General features: G+C 35.7%; 1 protein-coding gene and 1 non-coding gene across 9 annotated transcripts; both read right to left on the bottom strand.

Moving 5' to 3' along the window:
* Positions 1-1020: 1020 nt before the first annotated feature.
* Positions 1021-4476, bottom strand: LOC148696946 (SMR domain-containing protein At5g58720-like). 8 transcript variants are annotated; one of them, XM_088694714.1, is made up of 9 exons: positions 4138-4476; positions 3986-4040; positions 3585-3780; positions 3233-3314; positions 3103-3159; positions 2350-2439; positions 1824-1880; positions 1516-1701; positions 1021-1451 (listed from the first exon to the last, which is right to left on the bottom strand). In XM_088694714.1, exons 1-9 carry the CDS (start codon positions 4165-4167, stop codon positions 1302-1304), a joined length of 903 nt encoding a protein of 300 aa, XP_088550840.1. In that variant the 5' UTR covers positions 4168-4476; the 3' UTR covers positions 1021-1301. The 8 variants fall into 8 exon arrangements, with proteins under 8 accessions (XP_088550840.1, XP_088550841.1, XP_088550842.1 ...); XM_088694715.1 differs by having other exon boundaries at positions 1021-1442; positions 4138-4475; XM_088694716.1 differs by having other exon boundaries at positions 2350-2406; positions 4138-4475.
* A 3627-nt stretch (positions 4477-8103) lies between these two features.
* On the bottom strand, positions 8104-8197 carry LOC148696945 (small nucleolar RNA Z107/R87). Its single transcript, XR_015963235.1, has one exon. It is a non-coding gene; the product is annotated as a small nucleolar RNA Z107/R87 (small nucleolar RNA).
* Between the last annotated feature and the right edge of the window lie 8287 nt (positions 8198-16484).

Here is a 16484-nt window from a genome sequence, read left to right as displayed (position 1 = left end):
TCCCCTGTTGATCCATAATAACATCATTATTCTCCACAAATGGTATAATTGCCATTGATGTGTCAATCATCTCATCATCATGGGCAATCTCTTTAAGATCTGAAATGCTGCTTATTAATACATGTTCATCAATCACTCCTAGAGATTGCCCTAACTTACCAAATGAATCCATGGGAACCCCAATGATTTAGCTCCCATCTCCCTCTCTTAGCTATGCCATACGTCGGTCCGTTCCGCCATTCTCTGTCCCCACATCGACTTCCCTCATGCATTCATCACCATCCTCAAAATCTGGCACATTCATGGACCACCTAGCCTCCAAATCCAGATCAAACTTCTTACCTTATGGCTTCCTATAGTCTTTACTTGAGACATCATCTTGAAACCACCTCCCATATGGTTTTGCACGATCATCATCTTTCCGTCCATTAAATTTGTCACATTGTTCCTCTATGTGGTCCATCATACGACATAGAAAACATGTAAGAGAAAGCTTCTCATACCGAACATCCACCTGCACCACCTTGGAGTCAATTATCGTCGCCCCTAAAGGTCTGTCATAGCGGTGTCTGGAATACCAAGAATTCCGTTAAGGTTTTCGGTGCTTTCCTAGGGTTTCCTAGAGAGCCTTTTACTGGGAATCACATTTAACAATCAAGAATGAAAAAAAGGCAAATCTATGATTAAAACTAACTAGTAGGAAAATCACTTTGCGCGACGTAGGTACCTTCGTCGCGCAAAGTCAAAAATCGTTGCCTAAGGGTTTGCGCGACGCAACTTCGTCGCGCGTTGACCGTCGCGCCAAGGCAGTGACGGTAGGGTTTGCGCGACGAAGAAGCAACCTACGTCGCGCAAAGCGTCTTTGCGCGACGCGGTCCCTACGTCGCGCAAATACACTTTGTGCGACATATGTTGCTTCTTCGTCGCGCAAACCCCTCTTTTTTCTTTTTCTTTTTTTGACAAAAATATTTTTATTTAATTTTTAATAAATATTGTAATTAAATTATAAACAATAATTAATAAACCAAGAAAAAGTATATAATTATAGAATATATGAAAATGTACATACAAGATGTCCGAACAAAAAAAAACAAAAACTACAACAAGTAGTCTTCTAGGTTTGATACAACAGGCTACTGGGTATCGGCTAGGCGATGTGGCTGGAGGGTCAAAGATAGAGCAAGATCAGGTGCTGGCATCGGGATTTAAAGGCCAGACATGTGTAAGGCTCGTAAGATCATACTTATCTTCTCGTCCTGGGCCGATAACTGGGTTGCAATATGGGCTTCACGGGCTGCTTCTTAGACCGCAATCTGGGACACCGTGAGAGTAACCTCAGTAAAAGGTGTAGGCTCCCCAATCAATGAAGCACTCACGACTAAAGCAGTAGCTGCTGAAAATGCGGAATGCTCATTGGTCACACTCCGACGACGAGTGATCAACTGCGACATCTATACACTTTTTGAACCATAGAAATATAATTATAAAATGACTAGGCATAAAGTCATAACATACCCGCTGTATTTTAGGAACTTCTTGTTGCATAACATCTGATTTTAAGCGTCTCAAAATAAAGGGTCCCAATATAGATTTCATGCGGCCAATCAAATCTCTATCTTCACCAATTAATAGATTTTTCAAGTCAACATCCTTAGTAGTGAAAAGATCTGGCATCATAAACTCCAGCATAGACCAAAGCTCCTACAACAGAAACATACAAGTCAATGAGTCATTTAACAACAAAACTAAAATCTAAAAGAAATTAATAAAAGCATGAGTTTCACTACAAAATCAATAGTAATCTATTAAACCTAGAGTAATACCATTCCTCGATTCTCTTCCCTCCATTGTATACCTTCATTCTCAGCAATTTTGATGACCTACACAAAGCAAGCAGTAAGAAAAATTTTGAACGAAGCTTATATTTATAAAGTTGAGAGATCAAATAATCCAATTAAAGAAACCAAGATATACTTTGGACAGTTCTGAGATTTCTTCTTGCAATGTTTCCATAAAAAGATGGGAAGGTAAAATTCAAAGATCATTACTTTCATTATAGCCAAATACCCCCATGGCAGGGGAAGAAGAGAAAAATAAAACCTCCAGTAATTGTTATCAAAACTCAAACTTCCCAAAAAGAAAACAGAACAACAGTAGCAATATACAATCGAGTTAAATAACACCAAAACAACAGTAGCAATATACAAAAAAGGCACCATCATAAAGTAAGAGACATTTTATTTACACATACATTAACTCAGCCACCAGTTTGATCAGTTTAATATGCATTACCAAGCATTCCACTATTTCCCCAAAAAATTCATGCCAAAGAGAATTTAAAACCCCTACCGATTGCTTCATAACCATGCGACCCGCACCCTGTGATAACCCTGAGGAATTGAACCGCTGTACCAGAGCAGACAAGTAAATAGACCATACCTAATAAAATTGCAGACCAAAATTGTTCAAAGAGAAAGCAAAAAGAAAATTGCAAACAATTACATTGTGCATAAGTTCCAAACAGTAGAGGGATTTTTAAAAGTTTCTTGGCTTGTTTGACATGTTGCCCATGCAAATCAATTGTTATCACATTTTCTATGCCCTTGTTTCTGCAGATTAGAACATTAGCTTAGTTTGTCTACACTTGTGCCAATTTAGTTTGCACCTTCCCCTAGCCAATCGAAAGATAAGAGGTAACATTAATATCTCAACTTGAATTCAACTCCTTTTATATCAAATATAACTAAATACATTACAAAACACTTGTCTGTGAGGCTTAGCCCTCTTGGAAATAGAACCTTAAACCAACACTCAAGGGGCATCAACCTAGGGTAAGGTTTTCCCTAGACCATTGGGCAGATGAGGAAATTGATAGAGGGAAACTAATGGATGTGCAAGGTGCAAACTTTGAGTTATTGCGAAGTATTTAATGCTGCTTTCTTGGATGTAAGCCCACAAATCTAGAGAACACATTGGACAACCACTCCACGACCCATAGCAAAAACTGACATGCATGCCTCAAAGCACAACATTCTTTTCAATACGCAGAAAGCACACTTCCCAAACAACAAAACAACATTGTGCTCTTAGAGAAGCCCAGACCTGCTCAGCGAGGTAACCTGCATGTTCCCGTGCTCCTCTTGAATATGTCATTGCAGCCTGCAGAAAAATGTTCCCTAATCAGTAAGTTACTAAAATAACCGCTGAAAGTAAGGTGTTAAAACCATCTTACTTTCTGATAGTAGGACCTCATTGAATCCCAGTGCTCCTTTGCAGTTCCTCCGAATGCATGATATTCATCTCCTTGAGCTACACTGAAAAATAAAGAAGGAAAGAACAAAGATAAGACATTGATATAAATATAGAAATTTACATATTTGGGTAGATAAAGGCATTGCTATAGTAGGATAGATAACAGTTCGTTCAAAAGAAAACAATAGGATACATTCAATAAATGAATAAATCAAAACCTTCATTCTGAGCAAAATAAACCACTACTATAAAAGGAAATTAATCCCCATCACAAGAGAAGATGTAAATGCAAAAGAAGCATCAGGAGTTCCAAGTTCAGTACCAAAATTGACCTGCTGTGCTTCCACTGAGCCAGAGGTGCCAATGACTGCAATTTAGTTGCAACATTCTTCCAATTCATGGTTTTTGGTTCATATTCAGGACTCTTGGAGATGTTAAACAAAGATTCCAACACCTTTTGAGAGAGATCTACTTTTGGGGCTAACAGGAGAATGGGCTTCAGAATCAGTGAGTACCTTCGCATAATTCCTAAAACAAAGAAAACAACACCAGGTTGATAAGCTTCTCACAGTAAGTATACCCAAAGTTAACATCTTTCCATTAAAATAGAAAAGAAAAAAAACAAAGCTATAGGGATAAATTACAGTGAAAGGCCTAAGCATTCATCAAGAAAAATTAAAGTTAAAACGAAGAGTCAATCAGAATAATTTAACTGCAAGCGTATCCAGCATACCATATATTATCTTGCTCATATTCAGACGAATGAAAAGTGCAATCAGATGCCCTATCTGTCAGCTATCACAAAATTATGTCATCAGTACATATGCAATGAAGCACAGAAATTTAAACAGATAGATTTCAATTCTTAGTTGTTTCTAGTCTTACCTTGGTCAAATTGCAATGTGCAAATACCATTTCTTTTCCATTAAACCTCGTTTGCGTCGTCGTCCTCCAATTCGTTCTCCTCCAGTTCGTGTTTAATCTCGACGCAATCGGAATCGAAGTCCTCGTCGTTGTGGGAGAGTTGTTGGGGCTTGGAGGCTGATCGGAAGTTGAGGAGGAAGGCTACGGGAGAGGATGAGGCGAGGATGAGGAGAGGATGAGGAGGAGACTGGCGGGGTGTAGTCGGGAGGAGGACTCTTTCCCATTTTGTTCAGTGTAATGTGGGAAAATTCAAAGTAAGCGCCTATTTTTAACAATTGAACCGCCACAATTTTAAGAACTTGCGCGACGGAGGGATAGATGCTGACGTCGCGCAAAGTGTTTTTGCGCAACTACCTCTTTACGGCGTCTCGCAAGTTATAATTTTTTAAAAAAAAAATAATTATAAAATTTATTGAAAATGTGACTTTACTCATTTTAAATTTAATTTTTTTACATAAAACCCATAATAATATATTTTTCTAACAAAAACCCGATCCGAACTACAATAATAAATTTAAAGTTACTTAATAAATATACATACTATTTAATTTCTTAAGTATTATACGTACAAAATAAATAAATTTAAAGCTACTTAATAAATATATATACCATTGAACTTGATGGGAAACGCATTGTACGAAACTAGTTTCAACGATCCAATCGTCAAATTTGTTTTTATATGCTTCAAGATCGCATACGCCAAAAATCGCAAAAAAAAAACATGCAGAGGTCAAGTAACGGGACAAAACTTTTCAACGGTTATAAACGAAAAAACACGATTTAACGGTAGTTTTAACTCCGATTTTGATTATTTTTTACAGTTACATTCATGGATCTTATATGAATACAATGAACTAATTTGATCGTCAATTTAAAATACTCACCCAAGTGGATACCACAAAATCTTATGTCATACTTAATGAAAGTATAAATAAACTGTAAGTGTTAGTGAATTTATCGTTTTGATGGGAAACGCATTGTACGAAACTAATTTCAATGATCCAACCATCAAACTTATTTGTATATTCTTCGAGATCGCATATGCCAAAAATCACAAAAAAACAAACAATTTAACGGGACAAACTTTTTCGACAGCTATAAACGAAAAATCACAATTTAACGGTTGTTTTAACTCTGATTTTGATGATTTTTTACAGCTACACTCTTTAACCCTGTATGAATACAATGAAATAATTCGATCGTCAATTTAAAACATTTACACAAGTGGATACCACAAAAGAAAAAAGCAGTGCAAGAACTCCAAAAGAAAAGTAAAAGGGGCACAAAAAAAAAAAAAAACAAACCTTGCACGGCGTAGGTACGACTGCGTCACGCAGCAGTTCTACCTACGTCGCGCAAAGTTTTTTTAATTTTTTTTTGCCCTTTTGCTTATGAGTACAAAATAAATAAATTAAAATCTACTTAGTAAGTATATATACCATTGAACTTGATGGGAAACGCATTGTACGAAATTAGTTTCAACGATCGAACCGTCAAACTTGTTTGTATATATTTTGAGATCGCATACGCCAAAAATCTCAAAAAACAAACATTCAGAGATCAAGTAACGGGAAAAAACTTTTTGACGGTTATAAACGAAAAATCACAATTTAACGGTTATTTTAACTCCGATTTTGATGATTTTTTACAGCTACACTCCTTGACCATATATGAATACAACGAACTGATTCGATCATCAATTTAAAATATTTACACAAGTGGATACTACAAAATCTTATGTTATACTTGATGAAAGTATTAATAAACTTTAAGTGTTAGGGAATCTATCGTTTTGATGGGATACGCATTATACGAAACTAATTTCAATGATCAAACCGTCAAACTTGTTTGTATATACTTTGAGATCGCATACGCCAAAAATTGCAAAAAATAAACATTCAAATATCAAGTAGCGACACAAAACTTTTTGACGGTTATAAACGAAAAATCACAATTTAACGGTTATTTTAACTTCAATTTTGATGATTTTTTATAGCTACACTCCTTGACCCTATATGAATACAACGAACTAACTTGATCGTCAATTTAAAATATTTACACAAGTGGAAACCACAAAATCTTATGTTATACTTGAACTAATTGTTAGGGAATTTATCGTTTTGATGGGATACGCATTGTACGAAACTAATTTCAACGATCGAACCGTCAAACTTGTTTGTATATACTTCAAGATCGTATACGCCAAAAATTGAAAAAAACTAATATTCAGATATCAAGTAACGGGACAAACCTTTTCGACGACTATAAACGAAAAATCACGATTTAACGGTTGTTTTAACTCTAATTTTGATGATTTTTTACAGCTACACTTTTTAACCCTATATGAATACAATGAACTAATTCGATTGTCAATTTAAAACATTTACACAAGTGGATACCACAAAACAAAAAGCCAATGCAAAAGGGCAAAACAAAAAAAACAAACTTTGCGCGACGTAGGTACAACTGCGTCACGCAAAACATCTTTGCGCGACGCAGTTGTACCTACGTCGCGCAAAGTTTGTTTGTTTGTTTTTTTTTTTTTTTTTTTTGCCCTTTTGCTTATGAGTACAAAATAAATAAATTAAAATCTACTTAGTAAATATATATATCATTGAACTTGATGGGAAACGCATTGTACGAAATTATTTTCAATGATCCAACCGTCAAACTTATTTGTATATATTTTGATATCGTATTCGCCAAAAATCACAATTTAACGGTTATTTTAACTCCGATTTTGATGATTTTTTTTATAGCTACGCTCCTTGACCCTATATGAATACAACGAACTAACTCGATCGTCAATTTAAAATATTTACACAAGTGGATACCACAAAATCTTATGTTATACTTGATGAAATTATTAATAAACTGTAAGTGTTAGGGAATCTATCGTTTTGCTGGGATACGGATTGTACGAAACTAATTTTAACGATCGAACCGTCAAACTTATTTGTATATACTTCGAGATCGCATACGTCAAAAATCGTAAAAAACAAACATTCAGATATTAAGTAATAGGACAAACCGTTTTGACGGCTTTAAACGAAAAATCACAATTTAACGGTTGTTTTAACTTTGATTTTGATGATTTTTTACAGCTACACTCTTTGACCCTATATGAATACAATGAACTAATTCGATCGTCAATTTAAAACATTTACACAAGTGGATACTGCAAAAGAAAAAGGCAATGCAAGAATCCCAAAAGAAAAGCAAAAGGGCAAAAAAAAAAAAAAAAACACTTTGCGCGACGTAGGCGCAACTGCGTCGCGCAAAGTTTGGGAAAAAGCGGTAAAGCATTTCTAATTTGGCGCCAAAATCTTGCGTGACGCACAAAAGAAGACGTCGCGCAAACGTCCTTTGCGCAACGGCACTTTGCGCGACGCAGGATGACGTCGCGCAAGGGTGTTTTGCGTGACGCAGGCGTTCCTACGTCGCGCAAAGCGTCTTTGCGCGACGCCGGCCTGCGTCGCGCAAAGTTCCGTTGCGCAAAGGACGTTTGCGAGACGTCTTCTTTTTTGCGTCTCGCAAACATACTTTGCGCGACGAAATTTGCTCCGTCGCGCAAACATGTTTTTCTACTAGTGAACACAAACTTTAAAACTAAAACTCATGTTCAATTGAGAAACAATCAAGTCAAATTCATAATAGTAGTAAAAACATAAGTTGAAATGTTAGCATTTCAATCTAAGTAGTTGAGTAATCTTATTTATTTGGGAATTTAGGTAAGAGCAGTATAATGGGTTAGGGACTTATAAATAATCCAATATTTTTTGGCTTATTCTATTAACACTTAATACACCCACATTTTCTTTTTCAATTAAAAATTATTTTAATACACCCCACGTACTTTTTCATAGGGCCCTTACACCCCACATTCTTCAAATCATATAATACTCATTTTCAATTTTTATAAATTAAATTGACTTAGGATTAAAACCCTAACATTCTCTAAAAAAAGAAGTCTGCAATCCGGTCTGTTGAGCTTGAGTTTCAATGGGTCATCACAGCCAATCTCATTTTCTCTGTCTCTTAAGCCTTTTGCTAACAAAAAAGGATTTCTGCGAAAAAATGGCAACTGGGAGGAACCTAACAGAGCAAAATTAAACCCTAGACGATGAATAAGAATGAAAAAGGCGTTGCTGGGTTGGCCTCCTATGAAATTGGGTAGTATGGAAAGCAAAAGCAGGCTTAAATAATTATCGATGTTGTTGAATAATTAAAACAATGACATATATGAAATTTTACCTCATGTGAAGCTTCCAAAATATTGATATCATGTTCCATTTGTTAAATTTTTTTTTCTTAATCAACATGTTTGTATTTTCAATAGTTAGAATTTTATTCAACAATTAATAGAGTAGAGGGTGAGAGGGGTTTTGATAATTGAAGAAGATAAATAATATGTTAAAAGCAATTTGGGGTGTATTTAGAAATTTTTTTTTTTTTTTAAACCTCATAAGGTTGAAATTGTCATTGCATAGTAGATACATAAGCCACTTAATATTAAATTTTAATGTGGGGTGCTAATAAAAAAGCCTTTTTTATTTTATTTTTTTACTATTAGGCTATTTTTTATTAAAGAAATTATACATCATACATTATATTTGGGATGAAAAAACATCTTAGACCTGTTCAATTGAGGCCCTCTACAATGGCTTCCCCCTCAAAGCCAGCACTGTCAGTTACCGTTTTAAGTGGGCGCTCATGTGCTTCAACAGATTGATCAAAACACGATTATCTTTGAACCTGTAATAGCAATCAAGCAACAACTTTGCAATCAACTTCAATAACCCACTTCCCATTTGCAATCAAATTTCAAAAATTCAAAAAATTTCAATATGGGTGTAAGTCTGGCGAATAACCCGTTTACCCATTGTGGGGGTGGTGGTTACGATGGTGGTAGAGGCAGTATTCGTGATTGTACCTCTACCACATGTTGGAACGATTGTCATAGAGCTTTGCACCCAAAGCGGCGCCCTTTCCGGTGGCAGTGAACGGAGGTAAAGTGAACCATTTTTGGTCGCGCTTTTCTTTGTCTTTGTTAAGTGTTTTAGAGGTGGCATAAGATCGGCAGTTGTGGAAGGTTAAGAAGCAAAGTTTCACACTATCAAACTCTGTGGATGAACGTGGTGGATGGAGGAGGAGTCTGTTTGGACCCAAATTGAACATTGGACTTGCATCGCGGCCCAAACCTGCGTAGAAACTCATGAAGCTTATGGAGTCTTAATTTCAAGAAGTGTGGTAGTAGCTCGGTCCAAGATATAAATATTAATATGATGTGGCAGCTATGGGTGGCAAACCTACAATAATAATCAGACTAGGGGGTGTTACAGAGGGATGTTTAGAAGATAAAGCAATTTTCAGGTGAAAAAAACTCGTAATTTCAAGGGGATCAAGTGTGAATTCACCCTCTGCTAGTAGTCACATCAACCACTTGGCAAGAGAAGATATGGCCCCAAGAGTTACAAGCTTAATTCACTGACAAGTAAGCTCTATAAAAGTGGCAGTAGAACCAGATGAAAGCGACACCCAAATCAACTCTCAGAAACGACTCCCAAAAGCTCTGCCACTTTCTTTACCTTCTTTTTGCAGGCCAGTTGTCTTCCTTTTTTTAGTTTTAGCTATGTTGCATTCCTTTTGTAGTATCGATTTTCATTGTTGTTATTTTTAAGGATTTTACGTTGTAAACTAGAGAAGGTGTGCCCGATAAGCAACTAGCAGTGCTAAAAGAGGTTAAAATATGCCTGAACCTTTAATATTTATTCTTTGTTGTATTAATTTCTACCTTTAAATACCTTGCACTTTCATTACAAGTTATTTAGTATTTACTTACCAATATTTCAATTTCCAAGTTATTACCTAACGTCTTTTACATTTACGGTACTTTACTTCTTCTTAATAACTTTAACAAATCGATCATTTCTTTTGTTCCTAATACATGTTAGAATGGCATATGACACTAACCAAAAGTCCTTGATCCCTAGGCAAAGAAAAGAACTTTTAATGGACTTAACCCCTCCATAAACAATCCCTTGATCGAAGAAGTCGGGCAAAACTTGGGGCGTAAGTAACTAATTTATCCATGCCCAAATGACTTTTAATCGGCTGGTTTCAGCCAACAGTGGTACACTCAACATTTTTCTTAACTTGTTAGAAAACTTGAGAGCCTAACAAGGGCTCCATAGAGGCATCTTTCAACTAATCCAGGAATTCACCATGCTCGCAGAGGAGTTGTGTGAAACGCATTCCAACCCAAACATAATTTTGGCACAACCAGTGAGACTTATTATGTTACATACCAAGGCACAAAAAGAGGAACAAAGACTCTAAAGGGTGGTTCAGGGCAGCCAGATCTCACTTACACTAGTGGGTTAGAATAACAGACCAGCTAGGAGATCCTAACATCCGAGAGAGTCTAGTGGTGACCAAAACTCTTATTCATTCTGAGACATCGGTTGACATCGTTAAAAATGAAGAGCTGTATTCTACTATGATCCAGGTGTTGAGAAGCATGGATAAAATGTCGTTGGAAACAAGAGGAGATGTTAGTAGATTGTGCTCTTTCACATGAAAGTTTCGAAGGAAGTTGGAGGTAGACCTTTTTATCTCCTCCCACAAAAGACAGTGCGCTGGCTAAAAGGGGTCCATAAGGGGACCTTGAGAAAGAAGGTACAACACCAATTTTCATTCCGTTGTCCAAGGAGCAAAAGAAAAAGGGAAAAACAAAGCAAGAAATAGTGGTTATCCCAAGCCTAAAGAAGGGGCTTACTAAGGCAGGCATGCTTGTAATATTTCTAGGTACAACCTTAGGAGGAATTGTCATCGGGCAATTAAGGACGGATGTGGCGTTTAGCTCCAATGCAGAGATGAGTGAGGAATGCATACCAGCCATAGTTATTAAGCTACTCCTTCATAGGCCACCTTCATGGTCAATAAAAGAGGGGCATGACTCAGCTGGAGATAGCCTAAAGCAGCACCAGAAATGCCCGCCTACTTTAAGAACAACCTAAGGAAAAGGGTACCCTACTTTTGCCAAATAATTTGGCAAACCAACAACTCAAGAACGAGATAGTTGACTTCAGGAGGCTGATATTGCAGAATGCTCAGCCCTAGGCACAACCAATGTTCAAGGTAACATACCAAAACCTTACCTTGCTTATATCGATGAGCACAATCATTTTCTGATCAACTTCAACATGCCATCTTTTCCCACCGTCAGTGGAGAAGATAGTAGTGTGTCTTCGAGAGATCATATCTTCAAAAAATTCTCAAATCACTGTGTGGCATTTGAAGATAATCCCAACTACAAGTTGATGTTGTTTGGAAATTCTTTGATTGGGCTAGCTTCTCAATGGTATTCTCTGTTACCCCTTACCTTCATTGCCAATTAAGGGCAAATGGAAACTTCTTGCTAGGAACAATTCTACAGGTAGAGCTTGAAGTGACAATAAATAACTTGATAGAGGTGAAGTAATTTGAGCATGAATCCACTAAAGACTTCGTAACGAGGTTTAGGAAAACCAGGATGAGGTATCAGTTCCCTATCAACCATGTACAACTCATAACTATTGTCCTAAAAGCTTTAAGGTTGCCCTTACGGAAAAAGTTTTATGATGTACAATTCAATGAGTTGCATGAATTAGTGATTATAGCTACCAATTATGAAAGATTGTTAGCCAAAGAGCAACAAATGAAGCATTTTTCGAAGCTACCTTTTTTTACAAAAATAAAGTTCCAATACATCAGTTGGAGTTCGAGGGGGTAGAGCCTAAAGGGAGCAATGAATGTGAGTGCTGTAGAGATGATACCTCATTTCAAACCCTTGACTGTGAAAGGTTTAGTGTAACCTGTCAAGGACCAAAAGATAGTGATGAACGATGGTTGGTTTGTACCAATGAAGCCTCCAAAGTACAAGTTATACACTTTTGACCTCACAAAGGCAGCAAAGATCTATGTAAAGCTGGTAAGGGCTAGAGTAATCTTGCCCGACAACACTAAAAAGATGCCTAAGTCCAAAGAGCTTAGAGGGAAGAAATGTTGCAAGATCCACTACACTTCCAACTACTTTATTACCAATTGCGTTTAGTTCAAGGATTGGATCCCAGATATGATTGTCAAGGGAATACTATTGTTGAAAAAACCATAGGCTGCTATGATGATTGATACATATCCTTTCCCAGAAACACCAATCAACATGATGAATGTCAACTGATCAAAGATGGGGAAATTAACTCTGGATATATGAAGTGAGAAAAAAAAAAAAGGAAGTAAGAAAAGATGAGGGCATTATGAGGTTACCCAAGAGACCTAAGCCGCAATAATCAAGGGAGTTGTATTATGCAGTTGATGTCAGTGTGAATGTGAGCTTGAAATACCAGCCCTTAGAGCCATGATTGATTAGGAATTGGTAAAAGAATGAGAGAAAAAGAAAGATGAGGTGATGAAGGATGCCTACAAGGCACTCACCCAAGCTTTTGGGCCAAGTAGGCCTAAAAAGATGACTAGCAGGAATGTATTTCAAAGGCTGGGAAGAGATTTTGAACCCAAAAACTTGTCTGAAGTATATGGTTAGGAGAGTTTAAAGGCAACACATGGCAGATTCGGGATGGATCTTGATTATATTGCCTAATCTCTAAGATATCCTAATCTGACTTTAATTAGGGTTTCATGACTTGGGAGACAAGTAATATCTTTAAAATGCCTAAGCCTAGCTTGTCAGACTACGCTCTATGGGCTTCAAGTATTTCCATCCTTTTTGCCACCAATCATGGGCCCAGAAATCATGGTCCCACAATTATAATTATTTTATTTATTTATTTTGAACTCCCTTAAAAATGGTATTCACGAGGGTTTGTAGGGTTTTAAAAATTCAAAGTAGAATGTACCCATCTCAAAACATAAAAGATCCGACCATAATAGTTTGCATGTTTTTTCACATTTTTTTTCACTTGTAAATTAATTATTATAATTTTTTTAGGGAATTGTTATTAGCACTCCAAAAATCTCATTCTATACTCCAAACTTTCTATATTAGGAAAGAAAAATACACTTGTGAGGAGCGTTGAACGAGATTTTTGGAGTGTCAATAACACTTCCTTTTTTTTAATGTGTTTGGTATTTTTAAATTACTTTGATATTTTTATTTTTTTTAATGTGTTTTATAATGTTGCCACTTAGTACTACAATTTAGTGGTATTTCTATTCATTTGTAAGTGAGAGGTCTTAGGTTCAATTCTCGCCGAAGCGATTTTGAACTACATTATTGCTAGCCCATTGTGAGGCTAAGCCCAACCCTCTCCCCTTAGTGTAAATAATATCAATTGTTCAAAAAAAAAAAAAAGTGTTTTAGAATGTTTTAATCTCACTTTTAGGAGGATAAAATATTTATGAGTATGACTGTATGAGAGAGTAAAAATCTTTGTTAGGTTGTTGACTCTAAAATTGAAAGTCTGTGCTCTTACCTATACTAATACTATACTACTTGATTTGAATTTTAGACAACAGGTCAAGTAAAATTTATCCCAGCCATTATAATAAAAATAAGGGTAAATTACACAAAATTATATCAACTATGCGACACATCACAATTTCATACCTCATGTTTTAAACATTGCAATGTCATACTTCAACTTACAAATTCGTTGCAATATTAGACCTCCATTAATTCATTCGTAAAATTAGACATTAGGTGAGGAAGTGACAAATGCACGGTTCATATTTTTCTGAAGTGACAAACCACGTAGATAAAATAAATAAATAAAATAAATCAATTAAAAATAACAAAAGAGGAATGGGGCCCACCCCAATACCTCACCATTCTTCCCCTTCCGTATTCTCTCCCTTCCTCCTTTTCGAGCTGCAACAACAGCCAAGGCACAACCCTTCGGCAACGACAGTGCCGCTTCATTCAACCACCAACAACCCCATAACTGCTATCCTAGAATCTTCTCTTCATATCCAGTCCAAATCTCTAACTTGTTTCATCAAATTCGAAGTTGACAGGTTTAAACTTCAGATTTATGTCGCAAAAGTTCTTGGGTTTTCTGGTGGATTTGCTCTGGTTAAAGGTGGCCAATTCTATGTTTTTGTGGGAATTGTGGGATTTGCCGACAGTCCAAATGGGAAAATGGGGTTGTTACCAGAACCTAGTTAAGATTTTGTCAGAAATCTGGATCGGATCTGTGTTGTGTTGAGAGAGATTAGATCAGGTCTGGGCTGGGATGGTGGGGCTATAGGTGGGGCAGCGGCGTTGAAGGATTTGGGAAGGGATGGTGCTGGGGTTTTGGGGAAGAACGGAGCATGCCGCTGCTGTTGCAACTTGAAAGGGAGGAAGGGGAGAACACACGAGAGGGAAGTTGGGTGAGGTGTAGGGGTGGGCCCACTTCTCTTTAAAATAATTTTTTAATTGATTTATTTTATAGTTTTATTTTTTTCTCTACTTGATCTTCGACGTCAAAAAATATGGTCTTACATTTGTCACGTCATCATTTAACGGTGAATTTAACAGATTAATTAACGGAGATCTGACATTGCAATAAATTTATAAATTAGAGTATGAGATTTTGATTCGACCTGTAGTTGAGATAGTTTTATATAATTTACTGTAAAAATAAATAAATAAATAAAACTCTATATTTTTTTGTAACTTATATTAAATAATATACAATAATACATATTTAATTTACTATATATACACTATGACTATTGTATTTTATAGTAAATTATTTTAATAGGTTAACTTTATAATCATCAAAATAATTTTTTTTTCTTAATGGGTCGAAATGGGTTACTCACGAGTTACTTGCGTATAAACTCGTTAAAGATCCTTTATTAACAGGTTCTTAACGGATGACCCTGTAATGACTCGATTAATTATCATGTTAATCTAAAACCCGTTATTTTCATGTTATGTTATCGGGTTGTGTGAGAGATTGCTAATTATTATGTAACAAATGATAAAATATTGTGGAAATAAATGATAAATAATCAGTCTTATGTGATATCCACAATAATGATCAAATGAATGACACAAAAACATTACGATAGAATTAGATTGCAGTAACCAAACATAAAACAAATATCTAATTACATCAAATTAGAGACATGTAACTGTGATGTCTACAATTTTATGAATCACATATAAAATTATTGTTGAAACCAACGATATACAATATATAAATAATCCATTAAAATGGGGATTCATAATGATTTTATTTTCACAACCCCTTCATTTTCTCTTCAAATTCGGGACAACAGCTTAATGGGTGGAAGGGTAGAAGCTTCACAAGTTCGGTTGTCCATTACAATCAGTCTTGCTTAATATTTCGAATCACATAGTTGATTGCAATGAGCCATCTGCAAGCAATAGATCATGTGTTATTATATATTAAAAAAAAAAAAAAAAAACATGGACGGTAATAAAATATACAAGATCTTTAAAAATAAAAAATAAAAGTAAAACATAAGAGTCTAATGTAATCATGGACTTCAAATGAGAGAAGATTATGATTCCCAAAACATGTATAATTATGTTCTTGTGCTATCCATGCCGTTCTCTTATCTCTTTATTTAAAAATTAAAATTAAGAGCGTCATCGTGCTGATAATGTGATGGGAATAAAATATAAAGAAAGAAATAAGAGAAATTGAGAAGAGAAATCAAAGTATGTCATTTCATTATCTTTAGACCCCATTATATAGGAAAGGGTAACTTAGAGGAGAAGCCCAATTGTCTCTAATCTATATCAATGATCAAAAGGATTAAGTAACAATTTGAATTATGGTCTAGTGGTATTCCTTGTTACTTGTAAGTGTGAGGTCTTAGGTTCGATTTTCTCTAAAAACGAATTTGAACAACGTTATTGCTAGTCCATTATGAGGCTTTAGCTCCCCCCACCCTCTTAATGATATTGGTGAATTTGAAAAACATTATTGCTAACCCATTATGAGGCTTTAGCTTCCCCCACCCTCTTAATGATATTGGTGAATTTGAACAACATTATTGCTAACCCATTATAAGGCTTTAGCTTCCCCCCTCCAATGTAGATAATATCATTTTTTCAAAAAGAAAAAACGATAAGGAATAAGTAACAATTAGTTATGAATATGGATAGCCACATAGATATAAATATTTACTATAATATATTATTATATTAATTAAAAGCTATTAGTCATTGTTAACATAACACATGACAATATCTAAAGATGGTAGTAATATTCACCACCTAAAGATTAAAATTTAAAACTTGGGGGTGCCTAATAGCGGGGTTTTGTTTCCTCCATGGCTTGGCACCGAAGCAA

This window comes from Pyrus communis, chromosome 5 (assembly GCF_041283825.1).
Source record: "Pyrus communis isolate YQ-2024b chromosome 5, ASM4128382v1, whole genome shotgun sequence".
Taxonomy (NCBI): Eukaryota; Viridiplantae; Streptophyta; class Magnoliopsida; order Rosales; family Rosaceae; genus Pyrus; species Pyrus communis.
The sequence above is the reverse complement of the archived record's forward strand: the minus strand, read 5'-3'. Positions and strand labels throughout refer to the sequence as shown.

What these genes read in the sequence shown, in the direction of transcription:
- LOC148696946 (XM_088694714.1), bottom strand. Translation starts at nt 4,167, where the DNA reads ATGGTATTTGCACATTGCAATTTGACCAAG. An exon ending in CAGGTTACCTCGCTGAGCAG is followed by an intron (nt 2,440 to 3,102) that starts GTCTGGGCTTCT and finishes CAATTTTATTAG; the next exon opens with GTATGGTCTATTTACTTGTC. An exon ending in GGGAAGAGAATCGAGGAATG is followed by an intron (nt 1,702 to 1,823) that starts GTATTACTCTAG and finishes TTTCTGTTGTAG; the next exon opens with GAGCTTTGGTCTATGCTGGA.